The sequence below is a fragment of the Dipodomys merriami genome, unplaced genomic scaffold (genome assembly GCF_024711535.1).
Source record: "Dipodomys merriami isolate MVZ:Mamm:240054 unplaced genomic scaffold, mDipMer1.0.p SCAF_3, whole genome shotgun sequence".
NCBI classification, from domain to species: domain Eukaryota; kingdom Metazoa; phylum Chordata; class Mammalia; order Rodentia; family Heteromyidae; genus Dipodomys; species Dipodomys merriami.
The window spans coordinates 107,778,481-107,796,621 of NW_027204492.1; the positions used below are offsets into that span (position 1 = coordinate 107,778,481).

The 18,141-nt window shown below is 42.8% G+C and overlaps 1 protein-coding gene and 1 pseudogene across 1 annotated transcript in view; both read right to left on the reverse strand.

The window, feature by feature from the left end:
* Phex (phosphate regulating endopeptidase X-linked) overlaps positions 1-1,684 on the reverse strand; it is a 210,286-nt gene extending 208,602 nt beyond the window's left edge. The window contains exon 1 of the mRNA XM_070040718.1: positions 1,567-1,684. Coding sequence (XP_069896819.1) covers positions 1,567-1,684 — 118 coding nt within the window. The remainder of the gene's footprint in view (positions 1-1,566) is intronic.
* A 15,565-nt stretch (positions 1,685-17,249) lies between these two features.
* Positions 17,250-17,635, reverse strand: LOC138839706 (elongin-B pseudogene; annotated as a pseudogene).
* Positions 17,636-18,141: the final 506 nt, after the last annotated feature.

Sequence of the window (18,141 nt, forward strand, 5' to 3'; positions counted from 1 at the left end):
AGATGCTGCTATGGAGAAACATCAAACTGATATATTGAGGTCTCAGAAAGTCATGAGCAGAAAAGAGTGCACTTGTGTGCATATAAGATGATCATTTGGTCTAGATGCTGGTGGTTCATGTCTATAATCCAAGCTACTCTGGAGGCTGAGATCTGAGGATTTTTATTTGAAGCCAGTCCAAGCAGGAAAGTCTATGAGACTCTTATCTCCAATTAAGCAGCAAAAAGCCAGAAGTACAGCTGTGCCTCAAGTGGTACAATGCCAGCCTTAAGCCAAAAAGCTAATGGATAGTAACCAGCCGGGCCTTGAGTTCAAGTGTCAGTACTGTATAAAAATCAGAATTGGAAGTATTTTCAAATCTGAACTCTGTATCACTTCCCACATCACATGCAGTCCCTTGTCATACTCACAAAATTTCCCTTCTAGTTTTGAGTTTCAGAAGATGATGTTCATCTAAACCCCATGCACTGAGAAATCTCACAATGATTTTCAAGAGCCACAAATGCAGTTACCGAAGTAGGAGGTTTTGTTTCACCAGAAAGCAATAAACTCATCTAATTTCCTAAATCTTCAGCCACAGAAAACATGGAAAGATGGTTTGCTCATTTTAGCAGAATTCTCAACCACACAACCCTAAGTCTTTTCAAGTTTAATTACTGGTTTTTCCCTGCCAAAATAAACATGGCCGCCTGCATCCTGTATATGCCAAGGAACATTGCCAGGCTTGCTGCATTTCAAAGTGCACCTAGAATCTTCTAAGTATAGGGCTTGTTCCTAGGGCTCTTGCAAGTTAATGGAATAGTATGGATTGTGTGAGGAAAATTAAAAGTCATAGACAAGCATTTCTGAAAAGCCTAAAAGTTTAAGACATGTCTTGCCCCTTTCAAAGATATTGATTCTTTCTTCCTAGGAATCCTCTTTTATCACTGAGTCTCTCTGGGCACATCATTCTCACCATGAGTCATTAAAATAATTGGAATCATAATACCTTTCAAATCTTGGGAGGAAAACCTGTTTCCTTTCATATTAATTTTTAAATCTATTAGAAAGGCAGAGTTAACATGTCATCCCATCGGAGACACTGGATTAAAATAGACTTGAAGAATCCTATTAAAGGTGAATTGCAAAAGACGGATTTGTATTTTGTGAATTAAATTTTGTGATTTGTTCAAGCAAACATGAACAAAAGTCAAATGAAAAGAAATTGCGGCGTGATTTTTTAAATCACAATGTAAAGTTCTTCATCACAAAACACATGAAACTGTCTATGAATTCCTAAACACTCTATTTGTGAAATATATAATACATGATTTTTTTTTCTTTTTGTCTCGGTGCAACCAAATACCCTAGTCATCCAAACCCTTTCTACCCACTTCACCTTCTGGGTATACATTTATACCCAGAATAACCTCCCTTTTCATTTGCATATTTGATAGTAACTAAAGATGCACTGTCTCCTAATACAAACAAACAGCCATCCACCTGTATTATGACAAGGTTAGAATAAAGCACCAAGACAAATCTGGCCACATGCCCAGTTCCCCTGATCTCTAACACTGCACTTACCTAGAAAGAGGACGGTGCCCAGCACCAGAGTGACACCAATGAACACTGCCAAGGCGATTCGAGTGCCTCTGCTGGCTCCCTTTCCTGTCTCCATGCTGCTCCCCGTTTCTGCTTCCATCAGAAGGACGGGTGAGAACACTCTGGAAGAAAGTCACTTTTCGTGGTTTGGTAGCTGGTCTCAAGAGTTTGTTAGGCGTTGACATCCAATGCTTCCTTGTTCTTCTACTAATGGACAGCTTAAAAAAAAAATCCTGTCAGGAAACCTCCCCTCGCCACCCTTTCTCAAATAATCCTTCACAAATGAAATAGAAGAAACTCAAAATATTGGTTGCCTTGGCTCTCCTCCTGCCTAGACAAAACAAACAGCGGTTGCTTTATCTTGGTGTTCTCTCTTAGCGAAGTCCCTCTCAACTGATTGTTTGGCAGGCTCTTCTCTCAAGCGTTCCGAGTATACATGTTTTACTAGGTTGCTGAACAGATGTTTTAGCTATTTAAATGTATAGTCACTTGGGGAGGGGAAAAATTGTCTTTATCAACACTGGATTTTCACAGCCTCCCCCCAATCGTGCTATGTTAGGTGGCGAGGACTCTTCAAACCCACTTCAAGATCTCAATTTAATCACGTCATTCTGCTGTGCTAATCATTCTGCTTGCCTGAATTGTCTTCATCAAAGATACTCTTTTCACGGTGTGAGTCCCTTTATAAAGCCTTCTACGACTTCCTAGGCTATCCTGAAGCATTTTATTTTAGGAACTTTGTGTATGATAGCATGTGCCAAAGATCAGAGTCATAATCCAGTGCAGTGCAGAGTAGCAATTAAGACAACCTACACAGGCTGATGGTTTGGACTGGAACTTTACTTTAAAAAAAAAAAAAAGAAGGAGAAAAATCACTTCCTCTTTGTGGTGCTAAAAATTGTACAAAGACAGTTACACACACACACAACACACACACATATGAATTAAACTTACAGCCAACACAAAAAGGTATGGTTAAAAAAATGATACCTTGGTCTGTACCTGTTGATGAAAACTGCACTCGTGTATTTTGCACTCCAGCTCCCCAAGACAGAGCTATTGGTTAGTATGTTTTCTGTGTTTCCATAAAGTGCTTATTTCAGCTGAGTCTCCAGGATGAATAAAAAGCATTTGGTTTTGCTGGCGAGACTGATTGATCGCTGGGTCTTTAATTCCTTTCATTATGATAATGATGGAAATTGCACGACTCTGCTTTTTTTTTCATGGGGTAGGGCTACTGGTATTCTGCTACTACTCAAGTGATTTAGATTTGATTATGTAATGCTAGATCATTTATGACACAATAACCATTCTTGTTGTGCTGGAGGTCAGCAAGTGGTGAGAGTGGAAATGGAGGTTTCAGCTACATCTAGAAAGCAAGGGAACAAAACTTGTGCACATAACTTTTGGGGTGGCACCAGAGCTCAACCGATACCAATGAGTGTGACATACAAGCTTCTGTGCTTCTGTCTGGCTAGACTGAGTCGGGCCTTTAACTCAGCACATGGGATTCTCCCAAGATTGAGAAGTTAATACAGCTTGCATTCTTTTCTACTGATTTCATGTTACCCTGAGCTCAGAAGGTCATGTGTGCTCATTGCCTGTTGATAATATTTTGATGCTGCTATTCAATAACACTTTCTAGTAGGCCTCTGGCCTCCAGCATAGGATCTCTCCCAAGAGTCTTCGGACATGGCTCAATACAGCATCATCGACTGCTGTATGGGTATGTCTATTATGTTCAGTGCTCAAGCCCAGCCATAACATGCTCCGCCATGGCAAAGGAGAAAATGAGAGCAATAGAGATCAACCATTAGCCCAAAAATAAAAACAGCTTCATGAACCAGATTCCAGTGGCTCAAACATGTAATCCTAGCTACTCAGGAGGCTGAGACCTGAAGATTGAGGTTCAAATCCAAGCCAGGCAGGAAAGTTTATGAGACTTTCATCTCCAATTATCCAGTAAATGGCCAGAAGTGGAGCTATGGCTCAAGTGATAGAGATCTAGCCTTGAGTGAAAAAGCTCAAAGACAGCACCCAGACCCTGAGTCCAAGCCCCAAGGCTGGCACCAAAACAGAAAAACATAAAGCAGCTTCAGGAATCTGAGATGGGGGTTCCTTGGAATCTTGTTGAGTTTTTTTCTAAATGCTCAGCTGTTTGTACTTCACACTGACATAACACTTTTGTTTTCACCTCCAGCTAAATCTATACATGAAATAGCAAAGTCAATTTCAATTACACTGTTTTACAAAATGAGCCTGAAACCAAGCAAAGGCCTTCGATGACATGGGAAAATAACACACAGGATCTTGGGGAGATGCAATCACACTGCATGTCTGCAGCTTGACAATGCTTCCTTTGCACAAGGAAGAGGACTGTCACCCAAACACAACAGGGCCCATATCTTTCTTTCTTTTTTTAAATGCTGGTACAAGCTGGGCACTGGTGGCTCACATCTATAATCCTAGCTACTCCGAAGGCTGAGATCCAACCATCACGGTTCAAAAGGCAGCACAGGCAGGAAAGTCCATGAGACTCTTCTCTCTAATAAACCACCAGAAAACCAGAAGTGGAGATGGGGCTCAAGTAGTGGAGCACTAGCCTTGAGCAAAAGAACTCAAGGACAGGGCTAGGCCATGAGTTCAAGCCCTATGACCGACAAAAATATGTGCTAGTACTGGACTTGAACTCAGGGACTTATATGTTATCCGTTAGCTTTTTCACTCAGGCTAGTGCAACCACTTGGGCCACAGTTCTACTTCTCACTTTCTGGTGGTTGCTTGTCTATAAAAATCTCACAGACTCCCTGCATGCGCCGGCTTTGAGCAGCGATCCTCAGATCTCAGCCTCCTGAGCAGCTAGGATTACATGCTTGAGCCACCAGGGTCTGGCTTCTTCCTCTTTTTACTTCTCCAAATCTCCTCACACCCTTCAGTCTTCTTTTTTAGGTCCGAGACTGGGCCTCAGTACCTGAAGCTTTCACTCATTGGCTAGCACTCAACTGAGCCACGCCTCCAACCCCCCTTCAGAGTCTTGATTGACATGGCAATGGTGGTTTGGGATTGTCAGTTGAGTAATTTTTTTAATCTTGGAGTAGCAATTTTCCCCCTCCCTCCATGAGGTAAAGGCAGTTTGGGGCTTCAGTTATTCCTATCCATCACTGACGGTCCAGACTTCATTCCTGACCTGAGCATTCATCTCCTGAGGGAAAGGCCATTAAACTATACACTCCTTCCAGGGATTGTAATCTGGAAAGTAGGATGCATTCCATTCCAACCTTCAAAAAATACACAGCAAACTGCATTAAATTAACAACAAAACAAAGTCTAATAAATAACCTGGTATGTTAAAAATAGTTTGTCCATCTAATGTAATGTAATAAAGGTTTTCTTTTTCTCTCTATAAAAATAATCAAGGAAGATTTGAGAGTGGGTGGGATTGATAGAGGATAGGATGTGGGTGAATTATTCATTATCAGATGCAGTCTTCAGTCTGTCATTTTCTGCATTAATTTTTCAACCTTTTGGGAGATGGTGATTATCTTGCCCTTAAAATAAACTACATTCAAAAATAAAGTAGGACAGAAAAAAAATTTAAAACAACCTCTGGGGCAAAATAAAGAAGTTCAAGTTACAGAGAAATAATGAATGCTCACCAAAGACTAAAGCAGGGAACTGCAAAACATGGCACATGCATGGGCCAAACTTAACCAATGTCCTATTTTTATAAATAAAATTGTATTTGATAGTTGATGACTGCATCCCTGTTACACAAGGTGTAAGAGTCGCCAAAAGGAGACTGCCACACATTTGTTTGCTCTCCCCCCAATAAAGTCTTTTCTGCCTGAATCATGTGGTGGTCTCCTTTCAGCAAACCTTAAGCAAGGCAGTTACATACCTCGCATTCTCTGAAGTATATACTTTAGAAGTCTACTGATTGCTGAACCGAAAAGAAGTAAAAGCTGCTATTAGCTCTTTGACTGCAGCTGTGGCTCAATTGGTGGAGTGCTAGCCTTGAGTGAAAAAGCCAAATGAGAGGCTTGAAATCAAACTCCAGTACACACACACACACACACACACACACACACACACACACACACACACGATGCTAGCTGTTCACACAAACACATGGTATACACACACACACATATGTATATACAAATACAAAGCCAAATATCAGCCACACTGACCTGCTACTCAAAATTGTTAACTTCTGAGAGAAATTAATGGATGCATCTTAGCCTGAAACTAGAACGTTAAAACTATAGCATATTATTGACTAGGTTTGGGAGCCAAAAGTCACTTTTCTAGGTGAGGGAGGGTTGTCATACACAAAAAAATAACCTCCAAATTCTGTGGATCTGTGGAAAGAAGTTAACTGAATAGTTACTGTGCAAGGTAAACCTGACCAATCTGCACCCACTCAATTGTTTCAAAGAATATCCAAGACCAACTTGAGCCATAACTGGGAATCAACTAGTGAATCAAAATTCATTTTTTACTGTTTCTCAGTGCCTGGCCCTAAGCAAAATTTTATGAGGAAAAAATAAAGAAGCCATGCTGAAGATCCAGGACTGAATATCTGGACATGAAATTAGCCAAGTATTGGTGGCTCACACCTGTAATCCTAGCTACTCAGGAGGCTGAGCCCTGAGGATCACAGTTTGAAGCCAGCCCAGGCAGCAAAAGTCCATGAGATTCTTTATTTCCAATTAAGCACCAAAAAGTCAGAAGTGGAGCTATGGTTCAAATAGTAGACTGCCAGCCTTGAGTAAAAAAGCTAACGGATAGTTCCCAGGCTCTGAGTTCCAGCTCCAGTATTGGCACCAAAAAAGAAGAGAGAAAGAGAGAAAGAGAGAAAGGAAGGAAGGAAGGAAGGAAGGAAGGAAGGAAGGAAGGAAGGAAGGAAGGAAGGAAGGAAGAAAGGAAGGAAGGAAGGAAAGAAGGGAGAGAAAGAGAAAGAAAGAAAGAAAGAAAGAAAGAAAGAAAGAAAGAAAGAAAGAAAGAAAGAAAGAAAGAAAGAGAGAAAAGCAAACTGACAACATAGCCACAGAATTTACCCTAAAGCACACAAACCTGGCCATCAACATGGATAAACAGGAATCAGTGTGGCAGATTCGTTGGAAAGACTTCCAGAAAGACCTGGGAGAATTGGCAGCTTGAAGGCAGAATAGGCAGGCTTCGAGACTGGCCAAGCCCTACCTTCATCTGGGCCTTACTAAGCACTTCCTGTGGAACTCAGAGGTAAGGTTATTTATCTTGAGATCACTGAATCCAGCAAGTTCAGCCCTAGCTGCCATCTGGCTGGGGTGACAGGTAAAACGTGTCTTTGTACTAGGCAGGAATACATCTGGTCATTATTTGAATATGGAGAGTCTTCTGTCTTGAGCAGTAAAATCTCATGTGGGCCATAATTTCAATAAGAAGGAAATGATTCAAATCTTTAAAAATGTTTTCATCCAGTCACTGGAAGGAGAAGGGAAGGAGAAATGAAGATGGGGAGGAGACCTAACTGGTGAAATCTGGGGTTTGTGGTGTGGTTTGGTCATTTTACACTAGGGGAGTTAAAATACTAAGCCATCCACTAATGAGAAACATTACTTACCTTATATCTGATTGTTTTAAACAACTTTCTTAGATAGGTGTTCTTATCTCCTTTTACAGATAAAGAAACTGGAGTTTGGAACTATTAAATGATTCACTGAAGGTCAGAAGGCCTGGTTTGTCTTAAGAGCAGAATAGTCCCAAATTCCAAACTCTTGTCTCTCTTCCAAGTTATCTGACAAGTTTCCTTATCAGGTAATTAGTGAGCATAGTTGTAGCTCTTCAAAATGACACCTGAGTGGAAGAAAAGTGATAAAACGGGCTTCTTTTAATTATCTTGTTTACAGGACTAATTATCAGGTCTTATTTCCCTAACAGGGACAGCAGACATTATTGAATATAGAGAGAAACAGGTTTTCTGTTGGGGAACAGTATGTAAAATGTCTCCTGATTTGTTGGTGCTAGTAACTGAACATTAAAAAAGGACATATAGCCAGGCACTGGTGGCTCACAGGAGAAGCTACTCAGGAGGCTGAGATGTTAGGATCATGAGTTCAAGGCCAGTTTTGCCTGTATAATAAGGCCTGGTCTCAAAAAGCGACACAATAAAAAATAAAAATAAATCCAGACACTGGTGGCTCATGCCTGCAATCCTAGCTACTCAGGAGGCTGAGATCTGAGGATAGCGATTCAAAGCCAGCCTTGGCAGGAAAGTCTTTGAAACTCTTATCTCCATTGAGCCACCTTCCCAGCCCCTTTTTGAAACTCTAATCTCCAATCAACCAGCAGAAAACCAGAAGTGGAGCTGTGGCTCAAAGTGGAACAGCACTAGCCTTGGGCCAAAAACAAAAAACAAAGCCAGCCCACGGAAGAATGTCCATTGCGACTCTTATCTCCAATAAACCACTCAAAAAACCCTAAGTGGTGCTGTGGCTCAAGTGGTAGAGCGCTAGCCTTGAGCTGATTTGCTGAGGGACAGTGCCCAGGCCCAGAGTTCAAGCCTCTCAACAGACAAGAAAAAAAAAAAAAGAGTTTGGCAACTGGAGGAAGATGTGGGGTATGGACTCAGGATTAGTTGGTGAGAATATCAAAGGTATCTGGGCACAAGGAAGATATTTACTATTTCTCAGAATTAGCCAGCATCTGCAAGGCCCAAAGGTGTCAAGTATCATAAAATATAGGAAATTTAAATATATATATATATATATATATATATATATATATATATAGCTTCAAAACCCATAATGTTTCAAAGCATTCCACTGTGCCAATGCATAACACTTTTTTTGGGTGGGTGGGGGGTCCGGTCGTGGGGCCTGAACTCTGGGCCTGGACGCGGTCCCTCAGCTCTTAAGCTCAAGGCTAGCACTCTACCACTTGAGCCACAGCACCACTTCTGGCTTTTTTCTTTTTGCTTATGTGGTGCTGAGGAATCGAACCCAGGGCCTCATGCATACAAGGCAAGCGCTCTACCACTGAGCCACCTTCCCAGCCCACATAACACTTTTTGTTAATGTACTCACTGGCCATCTAACTAGTACTGGCTTGTTGTGCCCTCACATTGACCAGACCCACTGAGGCCCCTTGGTTAGACTAATCTGTACAAGTTTTTATGCATTTGATTAGTAACAGCAATTGTTCTAAGAGGGCTTATTTGGAGGTTTATGACAGCTAGAGACTCAGAGAAGTCCTCAAATTGGAATGGGTACCAGAATCTCCTGGAAGTCTGGTTAACACATAGATTTCTTAAGGATTTCTCTCTCATGCAGTAGATCTGGGATGGACTGATATTTGTATTTCTAATCATTTCCCAAATGATGCTGCTGTTGCTGCCACTCCACAGACCACATTTTGGGAATAACTGGTTTAGAACAGCCATTAAAATCTCTTTTCAGTATAGCAAAAGCAACTGAAGAACCAACAAAGTGAACATTAAAGTGATGTGGTGAAACTAGTGATGACATCCAAAACACTTAGCAACCAGTATGGCATGCCACTGGCCAGGCACTATGGTTTAAGTAAGCATTTCCCAAAACATATTAAAGTCTTGGTTCCTAGTCTTGGGAGATGGTGGGCCCTTTAAGAGGTGGAGCCTAATGAGAGATGTTTCAGTCATTGGGACTGGGCCCTTGAAGGATGTAGTGGAATTCTGAGCCCTTTTCATCTCTCCTTTTTCTATCCTGGCCATTAGGCAAACAATGACAACAGCCACACTATTCTGTCTCACCACAGACCCAAAGTGACGGAGTCAATCATGGATTGAAACCATGAACCAAACTCAATTTTCTTTTCTTAATTTATCATCTCAGGTATCCATGTAGAGCAACAGAAAACTGACTCCTACAATAGAGGAAGCAATCTCAGTGGCCTCTTATGTGACAGCCACTACCTCTTCGTTGCTGAAGCTGGAGGATCTCAGGGGGAAGGATGGGGTAGATGTGGCTGAAGGAGATCCAGAGCATCAACTATCCACAGCTTGTAAGATGCTATTTGAATATTTAACAATAGCCACAGCTAAACTGGTAGGAGCCCATTGAACTGCAGGCCTGAGTCCAATTTCAAATAGACTTTTGACACTGCTTTAAACCTTCCAGTGGCTGCCGTCAGCTTTTAGGGAAAACGTTAAAATGCTTCACATGGAGTTTCTGCATAATCAAACCAATGCCATCCTCTCAGCTCTTTAATTTACATTCTACACCCCAGGAATTCTAAACCCTTTCACATTCCCAAATGCAGTAGGGTTCTCCCAATCCTTTTGCTGTTGGGGGCGGGGGGGGGGGGAAGGGGAAGACCGAGACTTCTCATTTTGCCTGGAGAATGACCTCCTCAGAAAACTCGAATTCATCTTTAAAGATTCAAGTCAGGTTTTGCCTCCTAAGGAAAATCTTCCCAGACCTTTATTCTTATCAAGGCCACAGGGTAATTCACCATATCACCCCAAGTGTACTACAATTATCCCTTTGTGGAAGGAAGCCCCCAATGAACCACAGGTATGATGAAGGCATTTACCTTATCTCGTCGTTTTTTTTCAAGCTTACACTTCTCCAGAAGCAAGTGGAACCTCACAGCTGGTGGTGTGGCATAATCTGACAGCACATTTCTTTTTTTAATGTGTGTGTGCTGTTACTAGGGCTCCAACTCAGGGCCTGTCCCTTCTTTGCTGTTCAAAGCTGGTGCTCTACCACTTGAGCCACAGCTTCACTTCTGGCTTTTGGGTGGTCAATTGGAAACTAGAGTCTCATGGACTTTTCCTACCTGGGTTAGCTTTGAGCCATGGTTCTCAGATCTCAACTTCCTGAGTAGAGTAGCTAGAATTACAGGTGGGAGCCACTGGCATCTGGCTTCATTTGTCTTTCTTAGTGGTACTTCATATTTTGGCACATCTGAGCAAATTATAACTTAGATTCAATGAAATAAGTTTTCTCCTCTGTTTCTACAGTTCCTGGTGCAAAACTGAGTGTGTATGATATACTTTGGCCTATCAGCCCCACTCTGACCTTCTAGTGTATTGGATGAATGGATGGAAGCTCACAAACCACATTTGCCAGGCTCCTTAGCCAGCTAAATTCCTGTGTGATTCTGTGTAATGTACTAATGGGAGAATTTTTTTTTGTTATTATAAAGGTGATTCAGAGAGGGGTTATAGTTACACAATCAGGTAATGAGTACACTTCTTTTTAGACAGTGTCACCCCTTCCTTCACTCTCCTGATAAGAGATTTTTAAGCCAGGCACCAGTGGCTCACACCTGTAATCCTAGCTACTTGGGAGATCTGAGGTTGCAGTTCCAAGCCAGCCCAGGCAGGAAAGTCTGTGAAACTCTTATCTCCAATGAACCACCAGAAAACCGGAAGGGGAGGTGTGGCTCAAAGTGGTAGAGTGCTAGACTTGAGCAAAAGAGCTCAGGGACAGCACCCAGGCCTTAAGTTCAATCCCCATAACTGATCAAAAAATTAATTAATAAAAATAAACCAGGAGTAATGTGGAAGCCCCATTTGGGTTTTGTTTACTGCTGCTGGGTCTATCCAGGGCTTGGAAAGCATATAGGAATTCATACCACAGGGACAGCAAGAGGGACAGGAACAGCTTACAGGCTTCAGATGACTACAGACTCCAACAGCATCAACAAGACCTAAGTCCCTGGAAGCCCACTCAGCAGCAGCATCTTCAGGGCTTTCAGTAGCAGTGTTTGCAGTAATCAAATTCTGGGTAACTGCATCTCTTTTATTCCTTTTGCTCTTCCTTTTCTGTTGGAAATAATGGCCTGCATTAAATACACTCTGAAATGCCTACATCAGTTTCTGCATTTCACACTGATCACTAGAGTTCCTCTTCTCTTTTTTTTCCTTTTTTTTTTCTTTCTTTTTTTTTCTTTTTTTCTTTTTGTCAGTCCTGGGGCTTGCACGCTGGGCCTGGGCACTGTCCCTCAGCTCTTCAGCTCAAGGCAAGCACTGTACTATTTGAGCCACAGCGCCACTTCCGGTTTTCTGATGGTTAATTGTAGACAAGAGTCTATGGACTTTCCTGCCCAGGCTGGCTTTGAATCACAATCCTCAGATCTCAGCCCCCTGAATAGCTAGATTAGAGATGTGAGCCATCAGAGCCCGGCCTCCCTTCTCTTTCTTTACCTGTAAATCCTGGCTGCTCCATTTACATTAGTGCATGCTCTATGCCACCATGCAGGCCAGCACAATGGTAACAGTAGTAAAGGACATCGAATCTGAGAACAAACTCCCTGGGTTGGATGCTACCATGCCCCTTATAACTGTGTGACCTTAAGGAATTGGCCTGTTCGCTCACAACCCCAATTTTGTGTTCTGACGAAAGAGACACAGTAACTATTTCTATGCAGCAGTTCTTATAAAATGATGCACTTAAAATGGTGCCTGGAAAAAAAAAAGCGGTGGGCATTATTGTTGCTGTGCACATTGTACATATTTCTCACTGTTTTCACTATTAGGAAGGACTGGCCATGCCTATAAGAGGAATTCCAGGCTGGCACAGGTGGCTCAGGCCTATAATCCTACTCAGGAAACTGAAATCTGAGGCTCAGCTTCAAAGCCAGCCCAGACAGGAAAGTCCATGAGACTCTTATCTCCAATTAACCACCAGAAAATCAGAAGTGGAGCTGTGGCTCAAAGTACTAGAGTGCTAACCTTGAGCAAAATAGCTCAGGGACAGTGCCCGGGTCCTAAGGTCAATCTTTAGTGCAAAAAATAATAATAATAAAAGGGGGGATGGATGGGCATAAGGCATTTTCTACAAATTGGAGAAGCAAACTGGTATGATTTTCAAACAGTTTTAACTCCCCACCCTCTGTTGGTGGTCCTTATGCTTCAACTCAGGGCCTGGGTGCTGTCCCTGAGCTTTTGTACTCAAGGCTAGCACTCTACCACTTGAGCCACAGCTCTGCTTTTGGCTTTTTGGTGGTTAATTGGAGATAAGAGTCTCACATACTGCTGTTGTTGGCTTTGAACTGTGATCCTCAGATTTCAGCTTCCTAAGTATCTCGGATTATAGACATGAGCCACCAGCACTTAATAAGTTTTCATATTTTTAATGCATTTGGAAATGTTTAACTCTAAATGAGCTTGTTTGACACAACATAAAACATTTGCCTTTATTCTTCTTAGTATAGCTTAGAAGTACTGTGGCTTCGTGGTAGAGTACTTGCCTAGCATGCATGAAGCTTAGGTTCAATTCCTCAGTATCACATAAACAGAAAAAGCCAGAAGTGGCACTGTGGCTCAAGTGGTAGAGTGCTAACCTTGAGCAAAAGAAGCTCAGGGACAGTGCCCAGGCCCTGAGTTCAAGCCTCAGGACTGGCAAAAAATGTACTAAGGCCATGGCTTAGTACCTACTGCCCACACTTCTTTTGTGGTATTGAGAATTGAATCCAATATTATTCATTTTTTCCAACTATAATATAGTTTCTTTGGCCCACCCTACATTGCAGGGTCTAAGATAGGAATAGAAATGGGGGTTCAATTACATACCATTGGAAGCTGTAAATGAAATTCAAGCTAGTAAATCAAACACAATCTCTCCTTCTACCTTTCAAATACAACTTACACCCACCTGGATGGCCAGACTGCAAACAAGATTCTGTGGCTCTCCATGCAGAAACACATTGGAGACTCAACCTCAGCCCTCAACTTAATCTCTTTCTCTGCTCAAACGCCCCCACCAACCCAGGCAGCCTTCCCTCAGGATGAGAGATAATAAACAGAGAAAGAAACCCCCACTGGCCCTTCAAGTGGGCTTTGAGCAAAGTTGGACAGGAATGTTCACATCTTGGAGATGCAAACTGTGTTTTAGCAGGAGACATGGATACATCCTCTTAGCACTAAAGACCCTGCATCCATAGCAAGGTGCATACCCCCAGGAGAGCTAGCAAGGAGCCCCCTTGAATCAAGGACTCAAAGCAGCAGGCTAAGGGGCAAAACTGCAACCCCAGTCAGTCACTGGTGGCTTACACCTATAATCCTAGCTACTCAGGAGGCTAAGATCTGAAGATCTTAGTTAAAGCCAGCCTGGGCAGAAAAAGCTGAGAGACTCTTAGCTCCAAATAACAAGCACAATGCCAGAAGTAATGTGGCTCAAGTGGTAGATCACCTGACCTGCCTTGCTTGAAAAAGTTAGAGCAAAGACCCTGAGGTCAAGCTCCCCTTACCAAGAACAAAACACATAACTTTGTAATAGTAAATCCTTCCTATCCACCTACCCAAATAGATTTACAGCACAAGAAATGGTTTAGCAAGGTACTGGTAGCTCACGCCTGTAATCCTAGCTACTCAGGAGGCTAAGATCTAAGGATTGCAGTTCAAAGCCAGTCCCGGCAGGAAAGTCCGTAAGACTCTTACCTCCAATAAACCACTCAGAAAACTGGAAGTGGTGCTGTGGCTCAAGTGGTAGAGCACTCACCTTGAGCTGAAGAGCTGAGGGGCAGTGCCCAGGCCCAGAGTTCAAGCTTCACGACCAACAAAAAAAAAGTTTCTAACAGAGAAAAAAAAAGCTCCCAGGTATTGGAGATGAGCTACTGCCTACAACTGAAAGCCTTAAGACTAAAGAAAAGACAAAACTGTTCCAGCTGTGGGTTCTTAAAGAAAGTAATTTATGCAAGTTCATTTCTTTAGGGAGACATGTTTTTCCACATGTCAATTTCTGGGAACATTTTTGTGTTATTATTATATAAAATACATCAGACGATATATGAATTTCAAAAATGTAATACATTTTGCCAACAGAAAATATCATACGTCTTTCTAAGGAGGTGTTAAATACTTCATTATATAATACGCTGCCTCACTCATATTATTAGCCGTGAATTCAATTTGGAGTTTACTGCTCTTCTCAAAAGCTTAGCATTATTTAACTGTAATAATTCCCAATCATAACAACTCAGATGATTGATTCTGTTTAATCACAGATGTTTCTACAAATGCTAAAAAGTCTGTATTATTTTTGTTTGAAGCTAGCACACCAAGTCCCACAGTATGGTATAATTAAGAACAACTGTTTACTTTATCTTAAATTCAACACCCCTCACCCCCACCTCAAAAGCTAGACATTAAAGTACTAAATATAATGATCTCGGTAAACCAAATTGCTATGTTACTGGCAGGCCTTCCTGCTGTTTCCCTTAAACAGTTCTATTCGAAATGGTGATGAAGAGGAAAAGAAAGAGAGAAAAAAGGAAGAGAGAAAGAGAGAGTGCAAGCAATCAAGAGAGAAGGAAGGAAGGAAGGAAGGAAGGAAGGAAGGAAGAAAGAGAGGAAGGGAGGAAGTGAACAAAAGAAAGAAAGAAAGCTGGTAAAATATATGCAGCTTTCCCTCAACTGTATCCTCCACCTAACCCTCAGTTTCTGTGGCAATGCTAAAAAACACTCTCCTTTCTCTTTCCCTTTTTGGCCATTTTAGATGCTTACTTGTATTATTGTAAATGTCATGAGTACACAATACATCATGAAACAGCAGCTCATTTTTATGTTAGTCTGTCTCCCCAAGTAGATGGAGAGGGGGTATTCTTGAGAATTGACCTTCAATCATATCAGTGCCTTCTGTAACCATACCAAGGCCTGACATACAGGTAGTACCCTAGATGTTACTGAATCCATGAAGATCTCCTTGCTATTCGTGATGCAAGGTGTGCTGACATTATGGTATAAATATTCAGGTTATTGCCTAAGGGATATAAAAAATATGGGAAAATTTTATGCTTACAAGCCCCAGAACTGGCAAAAAAAAGTTTTCTAAAACACAGCTTAATGAACACAAACCATAAGGAAATAGACATAAGTTTGACTATGTTAAAGTTCAAATACCAAAAATACCAATAAAAGTAAGGTATGGAGTAGGAGTAAGAGTAAGAATTATTGTCCTAAAGATTTAAAGAAAGAGGAAGTGGTGCTATGGGTCAAGTGATAGAGTGCTTGCCTTGAGCTGAAGAGCTAAGTGACATTGCCCAGGCCCTGATTTCAAGCCCCATGACAGGCCAAAAAAAAAAAAAAAAGATTTAAAGAAAGGGCTGGGAATGGGGCTTAGTGGTAGAGTGCTTGCCTAGCATTCATGAGGCCATTGGTTCAATTACTCAGTACCTCATAAAGAGAAAAAGCCGGAAGTAGCACTGTGGCTCAAGTGGTAGATGCTGGCCTTGAGCTGAAGAGCTGATGGACAGCATGCAGGTCCAGAGTTTAAACCCCCGGACTGGCAAAAAACAAACGACTTTTTCATTCTGCATCCCAGGAATAGTCTTTGTATGAGTTGGTGGTGTTGTGATTGTGAATGTTACACTATAATATCAAGTATGACATAAGTGCTACTTTTATGCTTCAAAATTTAGAGATTGGGGGTGGGGGTATACAGGTACTTGAGCCTGAACTCAGGGCCTCACATTCACACTTGAGTTTTTCTGCTCATAGCTGGTTCTCTACTACCTGAGCCAAACTTCCAACCTAGCTTTTTACTGGTTAATTGGACATGGAATGTCACAGAGTTTTATGTCTGGTTTGACTTCAAATCATGATCCTCAGATCTCTGGTTCCTGAGACAAAAAAAAAAAGAAAAGAAAGAAAGAAGCTCAGGGACAGTGTCCAGGCCCTAAGTTCAAATCCCTGGACTAAAAAAAAAAACAAACAAATACTTAAACAAAAATGGAGGGAGAAAGAGGGGACGGGAGGGAGAGGATGGAAGAAGAGGGAAGGGGGAAAGAGGAAGGAGGAAATGGGAAGGAAAAAGGAAGAAGGGAGGAAGGAAGGGAAGGAGGGCAGGAAGGCAGGGGAGCAAGAGGGAGCAAAGATAGGCCCATACACTCTGCTAAGTGAGCCGAAGCTCTGCTTCTTCATTTTTGCTAGTTTGTTGGAGTTAAGATTCTCATGGATGTTTTTTGCCTGGGCTAGCTTTGAAGTACTATCCTCAGATCTACTAGTGTACTGAGTAGCTACGATTATACATGTAAGCCATTGGTATCTGGCTGCTAAGTTCACTTATTTTTATTTATTTTTAATTGTATGAAATTCCAGTAATTCTAGAAACTCAAGTAATAGCTAGGTCAAAGATTAAGGATTTGTTGTTTGTTTAAGCTACATTTAAAATTCTTTCCAGTCATTATTTCTTGTTCATGGATTTAACTTCCTCAGAAAAATTGACAGAAGGGGAAAACTTCTGTAAAGAAGTGAGGTAAAAGCTGGGCGCCGGTTGCTTATGCCTGTAATCCTAGCTACTCAGGAGGCTGAGATCTGAGGATCACGGTTCAAAGCCAGCCTGGGGCAGGAAAGTCCGTGAGACTCCTATCTCCAATAAACCACTCAGAAAACCAAAAGCTGCGCTGTGGCTCAAGTGGTAGAGCGCTAGCCTTGAGCTGAAGAGCTGAGGGACAGCGCCCAGGCCCAGAGTTCGGGCCCCACGACCGACAAAAAAAAAAAAAGAAGTGAGCTAAAATCTGTGTCTCAAAACTGCCACACAATAGCTTCGTCACCCCCCACCCGTCTCCATCCTCTCCCCCCCAAAAAGATAGGCACATAGACAAATAGAAGTACAGGCAGTGTTTATTTTTTTCAGGTACATATGCAAATGTTTTATTGCGAGTGGGGTGCTGGGCCTCTGGGGACAGGCTGGGGACCGTCACTGCGCAGCCTGCCCGCTGGCGCTGCCTCCGGAGTCCTTTGGCTTCATCACGTCTGGAAGCTCCGGTGGGCTGGAGAAGGGCTCGATGTGCAGGGCCTCAACCGTTTCATCTTCCAGGAAGGCCAGGCCCACGGTGGCCGGGACATGCGGCCGCGCCGTCTGACTGGTGAAGCCACACTCCCTCAGCGTTTTCTCATCGTCTAGAAGCTGGTCGTCCTTGTAGAGACGCAGCTTGTCTGGCGGCCGCTGGAGGATGCCCTCCACGATGCGCTTCAGCTCGAACACGGTGCTCGACTCCTTGGCGACCGTGAAGATGGTGGTCTTGTGGCGCCGGATCATGAGGAACACGTCCATCCTGGTGGCGGCTACTTCAGGCGGCAGAGGCTGTGGCTTCTGGCTGCAGCGCTGCTTGCTTCTGGCTGCAACTGGTTCAACGGCAACGTCACCTCGCTCCGCCCCTTACCAGCAGCCCTTGCGTGGGCCGGCCCAGGATGCCCTGCGTGAGGCACTGCCCACCATGGTGCCACCATTTTAGGTCCATGCACTTTTTGTAAGATAAACATTTCCCTGGTCAATGAAATTCTGAAAATGTGCCCGGTCGCATGAGGTCTCAGGTAAATGAACATTGAAACCACAAGAAATCACTACCCACGCTGGCAAAAAATGCAAAATCTGACAATCCCAAGTACTGCTGGGAGAACCCGCTGATGGAGGGCCCCGCCCTGTTCGCTGACATCACTGCCACGCCTCCTCCCTCCCTCTCTGGCAGGGTGGGGCATCAAAGGAGATCAGGCAGTGGGTGGCTTGGCGGGAGTTGAGGGGGGGGTGGAAAGGGACACGCTGGGAAGAGTGAAGCAGGGAGACGTCTGTGATTCCCGCGGGAGCCCGA